The following is an 8027-nucleotide window of genomic DNA, read 5'->3' as shown; positions in this document are numbered from 1 at the left end:
AATAATGGCTCTATGACAAAATATTTATGAAATGTATTCATAGATTTTTATTTACTTCATTCCATACATTAGTATTAATCTGAATGTTTTTTACTAAATACCAGGAATAAATATTTAATAAAAAACTATTTCATTTAAGCTTAACCAACTTTTACTTGCTCGGAGCTAATTTTGGAATGCTTCATGAAATATTTGCAGAGGTGGTAAATGCGACCCTGGGGGCATCATTAATGAGCTGAAAAACCAAACAAATAAAAAAATTCCATCTGAACCAATATTCCCAAAAATTATAAAGCAAAACAAAAACAATTTTTCCAGTTTATGCACTGTTATTTTTATTATTGCAATACAGTTTCAGCTCTTTAAACATTTTCCACATTATGCTTTTAAAGCTAGTAGTTTCCGACCCCATTTGCCCGTTTTTCAGTTCTGAGTTTAGGCTAGGTTTTAGGGGAATTTACTGCGGGTGCATACAGACCACATTTTGTAAATACGTGCATATATATGTATACACTTCAACTGAATTGTGTTATTTAATTTTATTTTATAATGAATAATGCATTTAATATGTGCAATTTTTTATGTTTACTAGATGTAAGACAATTTTTAATTTTCTTTATATATTGCATGCTTTAGTTTTAATTCTTTTTAAGTTAAGTTGTAAAGGTGAAAATAGGCCTCCTGGTGAACCGAGCCCCTTAAAACAATTCGGTAACGCGAATAAAAGCATACCTCACAGGTGGTGTGGAACAAAAACAAATATAAATGGAATAATTTTCGAAATTATGAAATGGTTATTGGTATTTTCCATCTCAAAGGTGATGATTGATTTGAACGTTATTTAAGTTGCCTTTATCGTTTAACCAAAATCTACCCGTGTAAATTGCAATTCAACTGTAAAATGTAAGCGTTTTGGCTAGTCGATATCTCAGTCAATTTTCCAATCGACGGAAATCGACCCGTGTAAAGGCAACTTCAGGAATTTTTTAATTTTCTTTTTTTGCTTTGGGAACAATTTCTTTAAGCCATCTTGCGCAGCAATTTGTTGATCTTATCCTCACGGCTACTGAAATCACCAACCTCAAAGTAGTGATTAGCCTTCTTGCGCCAGCCTCGGGTTGATGTGTTGAACTTGAATGGCAACAGGAAGTTGGAGGCTTTCTTGCAGTGGATTCCAACAGTGAATATTTCGTGCGCTTTGCGAAATCTGCGTTCGATCACAAAGCTGTCAGAGATTGGGACACGCTGATAGTTGTGCTTGACAATTCCACGTTTGTATATCAATTCACGAACTGATTTAATATTTGGATAACCCCATATAGGGTTCGTCATACGTAGCATACTAATGGTTGCCTTGTTCAATTTGATGAACAAACCGTGGTTAATGTGGCGAAAACGGAACAACAGTAAAACTTAAAGAAACTTTTGGTGCAACTTCGTTGATACCGCGGATACGGATCACAAAAACCAGTTTGATTGTTCAGGGTCGTAGAATTGGCCGCGTTTCTTTGCCACACAGCGCAACTTCATCTCACGGCGTCCATCACGGAGTTTTCTTGTTTTATATTTCTCAGCATGCCCCAAGTTTTCACGTTTACGGAGTGCAATCACAGCAGAGCGCTTTAGTTTACGTTTGATCAGGGTAGCAGTTTGCTGACCTGCTTCTTGCTGAACTTCAGCTTCGACTCGGGGACAGGAGGCAGCTTCCTGGAAGGTTGTCTGCTCTTTGCTTGCGGTTTCTTGCCGGCCGTGATGGCAGTCAACCAGGCACTTACTTCCCCAAATTCCATCCTGCTTATCGGCATAATTTTCCAAATATGCCTGCTACTTCATTACTAATAACTCCATTTTCCAACTGCGCCTTCTTTGTTGGCTCAACATTTCCTAAAAAGACATAAATTTACATTAAACAATAGAAATCGCAGAAATTAGCAAATAAAATACTCCCTTTGTTTTGTTTTGGACCAGGGATGTAATTTTAAGTAAATCTATTATTCAGTGGCAATGCGCAGAGCGTTCGGGGCAGCAATATTAATTTATATCAAATATAACATTAAACGGTGGTTCTAATAAATTTTTTGATATTATTAACCAGAGTACATACATAAAAAAGAAAGCGAGTTTATAAAAACATGGTAAAAATGAGTACAACGGAGTTCTGGTTCAACGATTCGTCAGAGGATGAGATCTTAGTAAACTGGCCAGGAGTAGAAAATGTTTAAGAGAGTTTAAGTGTAGTCTTTCGAATATATTTGGACATGAAATATATTTAATAAATTTGTCTACAGATTTATTATAAACTTCCGACTGTCTATTTAAAATATTTTAAAACTATCAACTGCTATACTATTTTGTTCTCAGAGATCGTGCCAACTGAGTATTGAGCTGTTCTTTCACAAGTAAAACCAGCCTTTCGAGCTTGTGTTTAGTATTCACGACGTTAGAACTGCATGAAATTAATAAAAAATTTTAAAATTTGTGTCTAGTTGCCAAAAAGTAAGAAAACAAATGCAAAATCATACATTTTTTACAATTTTCTAACATTTCGCTACACCATCGAAAGCAAAATTCTGTTCGACAAAATATTCGATACGCAACGAAAATTTCGACACGGTTGCATAGCTCATAACTTCACTTTCGATGTTCGATCTTCGAAAACCAGCTAAAATCGAAAATCGAATGCAACTCATAATAAGGGTCATTCTACATTGAATTCGAAAAATTTTCTCCAAAATTTTCAACTTTTTTTTGAGTATGCAGTTTTGTAGTTCACTCAATTCCGTATGGTATGGTATGGTAAAATGCAAGTTTTAAGCGGTTATAAATATCGTTGATTTTTGAGAAGTTTTTTTGCTGATGATGTTGCTCATTTTCTCTATACATATAACGAATGCTTGATAGTTTTTTTTTTGTATGGGAAAAAATGCCGCAGAACGTCAGTAATAAAATTCTCAAAAATCAACGGTAGTTTATAGCCACTAGAAACTTGCACTTTATTGAGTGAACTACAAAACTTGTTGAAAGTTGAAAATTTTGGTGAAAATTTTTCGAATTTTTCTAGATTTTGTAAAACTTTGAATTATTAATTTATTTGCCATTTGATGCAGAATGAACTATATTTCTATTAAAAATTAAGGAAACAAATTATTACGAAAAACATTGCAAATATTAAAAAAAACACATACACAAACATATGTACCTACATATGTAAAAATAAATGTGATTTTTGTTTTTGTTTTAATGTGTGTTTAGTACAACTAGCAGTGAAATGTATAATTTTTCTGTCTAACAAAAGTGTACTGAATTGTACTGATTTTTTAGCGCTGAAAAAGCCGAAAGTACTGAATTTTGAGAAAAAAATCTGGTAACCCTAAATACACACCCACAAAATTTCATTGAAATCGGTTAAGCGGTTTCGGAGATTAGCGTAAACAAACACAGTGCCACGGGATTTTTATATATTAATTTCGATTTAAAAAAAAAAATCAAAACTATCCTATAGTTTAAGTTGGAACCAACAATACACACCCACAAAATTTCATTGAAATCGGTTAAGCGGTTTCGGAGATTAGCGTAAACGAACGCAGTGACACGGGATTTTTATGTATTAACATAGCATGCACTTTGAAATAGTCAGTTTTTCAAAAACACAAATGTGAATTTCAAATCACAATTATTACTGCCCATGGTACATACCATTAGTATTAGGTGATAGGTGAAACACATTCGCGTTGCACTGCAGCTCATTTTAATAAAATTCTAGCACAAACTAAAACCAAAAGCGCAAAATTTAGGTTGACACCATGGTGGAATAATACAAGGTGTTGGATATTGACAGCGTTCTCGCTCTAATCCGCCATCTTGGCTCCCTTAGCTATATCTTGAAAAAACTACATTTTATCGCCTTTAAAAAAGTACTAAATTACCTCATTCCCTATTCCAAAACTGATTTGCAATCACTGAACAATTCTTTGACATTTACTCTATTCTTATCGTTGGCAACTGAAAATTAAATTAGAAATTTCAACATTAATTCGGCAAAAAAACATCGGTTTAGAGTTCTCCCCAAGGATTTGTAGTTATTTTGGTCGGTGCTTCCTTCCGCTGCAATTCCGTGGTTCACTACCACTGGCCTTGCTTTTTCAACGATATAACTGTTTTCTTGGTAAGTTTAGATGGAAGATTTAAACAAGAACTACGTATTTAACTATGCATCTATTCCCCAGTGAATTTTGCTGCTGCAATCCCGTCTGTGGTTCACTGCCACTGGCCCTGCTTTACCAACGATATAACTGTTTTTTTGGTAACTTCTACCGCTAAGACTTTGTTGCTTTTTCCCTTTTCCCTAAAAACATAATAGTGCTACAAAGCTCAATAGCAATATGGAAACAAATGTTAATAAGCCACAATAATATTAACAATAAATAAGATTTCACTACGATTGAATTTTCTATTAGTAACAGGGTAGTTATAGTGAATGTTTTATTCGATAACTAAAACTATATTTGATGTTTGTAGCGATAAAAATATGCCTAAATCAGCCAAATACCCTATGTGGTCGGCTGAATCAGTAAAACGTGACAGTAGTTGACTTTTGAGGTTAATATATCGGTCTTGAGTTGGTAAGGTTTTTAAAACATCCGCAGCTTCCTTTAAAGCATCGCTGCTAATTGCTGAGAGGACCAGATTATATTTACCGACATAAGATGTGGTCTTGTACGACTGAAAGGTGGCCTCAATTTGTAGAAACCATTTGTCTGGCATCTCAGTTCAGAACGGTCGCAGCTTGCATTGCGATGCAAGCTCCACATCTTTAGTTGGCATTTTGTTCGATGAAATATTCTCCCCATCCGTCGATGCGCCCTTTTGTCGATTCCGTCATGTTGTAACGACTCGGGGTCACCACTAATTTTTTTGGTTTTGGAAGTTTGACTATAATTATAGGACATTGTGTTTAATAAACTAAATTACCATTTATTGCATAAGTACTACATTATATATACTACTTTCGCGAATTTAGCTTATCATAATATACCGTTTATAACTATTTATATGCAAAATTTTATATGAAAAATAGTACCAAATTTCGTACTACTTCGCAAAGCGGGCTTTTTTTCTTCCCGTTTCTCTCGTGCTTCCATATTACAACCTTTTGTAAGGGAGCTGTCGACATGAGCTGTCACTACGTACAACACCTTGTATAATTCCACCATGGGTTGAGACCAGATTCAATAACAGAAAGGTTTTGTAATAAAGCAGTCTTCTCGCTCCCACACATAAAATCGGCACCTTTACTTGTGCAAAATGTTGCTTACTCTATAGTTTCTAGTGATATTAGTAGTAAAACCAAAAATTCTTCTCATACTCATGATACAAAAAAGAAGGTAGTTTCATTACTACTATTTTTTGATTATAAAGCAGAATTTTGACATTTCTCCAGATGTAAACATAAAGCATAGCTTTGCCACATTGAAATTTTTCGATAGGGGAGATTTTCTTTTAAATATTAAGGAGTAAAATTTACATACAAACAATAGTAAGTTGATGTGTTCAATAATCAAATTTGAACGCTTTTCTCCAGCGTTTAAAAGATCCTTTGAGTAATATCGATGTGAAGTGATGAAGAAATAAAATAAAATCTAGTTTTGAATTATTTATTTATTAAAAAGCTGTTTTTCATTTTATTTTAAACAAAATAAATAAATTTACATAACAAAACTCTTTTTTTTTATAGTCCGAAGAAGATGTATTGTTATTGTATTGTATTGGCCAAGCTGCACTTAACGCACTACTTACTTCCAGACTCTGAGTGCCAGTTCAATCGGGAGTACCTCTTATTATGCGTTATCGCGCATATCGAAGACAAATTTCCTCTTCATTTTGTAAATATTTTTTTACAATAAATAAATGATTATTGAGGACTAAGTATGGCAGCACGAAATGTCACAATCTGCTTAATTGTCAGGTAGTTAATATGGCGCCCGAAAAGTGACAATGAAACTACCTTCTTTTTTGTATCATGTTCATACTAAATATTCGTTGGCGTCACCTTCGTTTGCGTAATTTTCTAGAACAAGTGTAGAAAAGCGACCGTTTAGCTATAAAATAACCAAAAATGCCGATTGATAGAACTTTTTGCGCTGATTTGATTTGATTTGAATTTGAGATATAAGAGGTTAATTTGTATTTTTTATTATCACCAAATTGTTGAAACCCAAAAGTAGATCATGATAAAATACGTAATATCGAATTAAAGATAATAACTTGTACTTTCTAAATAATATAAATTTCTTTACCATTAATTATGCAGTTTTTTCAAAAAAGGTTATTCATGAAAAAATAACATTTGTTCGCTTTTTAGTGGTTTAGGTTTAAAAATACAAAAAGCTATAAATTATGTACATCAGCTGAAGAACAAATTAATTATCTTTATGGTGACGTCATTTGTTTTTTAATCGGTTATAGTGTTCATAAGGTATTAATATTTAAAATATATAAAAACTGAACTTTAACCTTCTAGAACGTCTTAATTTTTTACTTGCGCTAAATCATTTTGGCATGGTTGAAATGAGCATAAAAAGTTCTATTGATCTGCATCAAAAATGGATATTTTTATGTATTGTTTAGTATTTCCATTAAAACACCAAATATATTGCAAATTCGCATAGAAGTAATAATACACATTTTACTTCTAATTGTATACCTTGCGTACTTTTTGTATTACCATTCTACTACCGTTTCCGCAAAATGCGATCACATTCTTCCCCTTTCTCCTACTTCCAAAATACAAATCTAGATAAAGGAGTGTCAAATTTTAGCTGTCACAAATTACACAACCTTGTATTATTGAATCATGGGTTGACACCTAGGTTACCAGGGTTACCTTGCGGTAATAAATTAATAGTTTCTGTTCAAATTGAAAAACATTTATAATGTAAAAATTGAAAATTGATCTTTTGGCCGCAGAAAGTGCTTATTTCAGCGACAGTGTTATGGTACGATTTGTTTCATATTTAGAATGTATATTACTTAAATGGGAAGAAATAACTCCTTAAACAAATTAGCCGTTAGGGGGTGCGGGCCGATTTTTCTTCTTTTTTTTATTAACCATTAATAAAAGCTTGTTTTTGGAAATTTCTTTTTATATTACTTGTTTCTCAATTTTCTGACATTGTAAAAGAGTTTTTCACACAAAACATCGAGTTAGATACTGTTTTTCATGGTGGAATTATTATTATTGTATTATTCCACCAGATCAAGACTATGGTGCAGCAAGGGGTCGATGTTGTACTCTTCCAAAATGGACAATTCCGCAACACGATTGCATTTGTAGAAACTAGTGAGGGTTGCCCGTTAAATCCAGGCTCGAGCTTGTAAAAGGTTATGTATTTGGTGCCAACTTTGGGTGCGAATTGTGATCGAGCTGGTATTGCCGTCGAGGGTGACATCAAACGCAAAGAAACTTCACTGGCATCTACAACACTGTAAGTTTGCAGACAATGACCTCCAAAGTATACGCAGATGTTTCATGTATACAATTTTCATTTCAGTATTGCCAGTCAGGATGCTCGCGACGCTTTCGGAATCATTGTTTCATATGCCGTTAAGGTTAAGCTATTCTTGGGTGCTTTGGGAGGTGAACTATGTGCCGAATTTCCTTTTATTCAAATGCACGCAAAGGTAATTAAAAGGACATTTGCCATTGATTTGGTCGAAAGTCATAGATAACTTGAACAATGGCTTGCTACTTAGTATAACCCAGAAACAGTTTTACTCGCTTTTATTAGCTTAGTACATCGATTTATTTGTGCCACTGACGTCCCTAATGTAAATAACGGAATTATTCAACGTAATTGTCGCCAAATTCAAATAGTTTGGTAAAATGATAATTTCCGCTCGTATTGAGAACCGATTCAGCCCATATCCGGAACAAACATATCAGCTGAAATCAAGAACAGTAACATGTAATGATTATGGCGAGGTGTGGGTGCTGCTAAAAACGGGGATATACTTTGGAGAGGTTAGTC

General features: G+C 33.7%; 1 protein-coding gene across 1 annotated transcript; it reads left to right on the top strand.

Annotated features, from left to right (window-relative positions):
* Nucleotides 1-7268: 7268 nt before the first annotated feature.
* LOC118754871 (phosrestin-2-like) lies at nucleotides 7269-7680 on the top strand (the record flags this gene model as incomplete). The annotated part of the gene is made up of 2 exons (XM_036489745.1): nucleotides 7269-7484; nucleotides 7551-7680. Coding segments are annotated over exons 1-2 (231 nt in total), but the record flags the coding sequence as incomplete, so codon positions are not given.
* Between the last annotated feature and the right edge of the window lie 347 nt (nucleotides 7681-8027).

The sequence above is a fragment of the Rhagoletis pomonella genome, unplaced genomic scaffold (genome assembly GCF_013731165.1).
Source record: "Rhagoletis pomonella isolate Grant_MI unplaced genomic scaffold, Rhpom_1.0 Rhpom_scaffold_04814, whole genome shotgun sequence".
Lineage (NCBI taxonomy): Eukaryota > Metazoa > Arthropoda > Insecta > Diptera > Tephritidae > Rhagoletis > Rhagoletis pomonella.
This window is presented reverse-complemented; position numbering and strand designations above follow the sequence as displayed.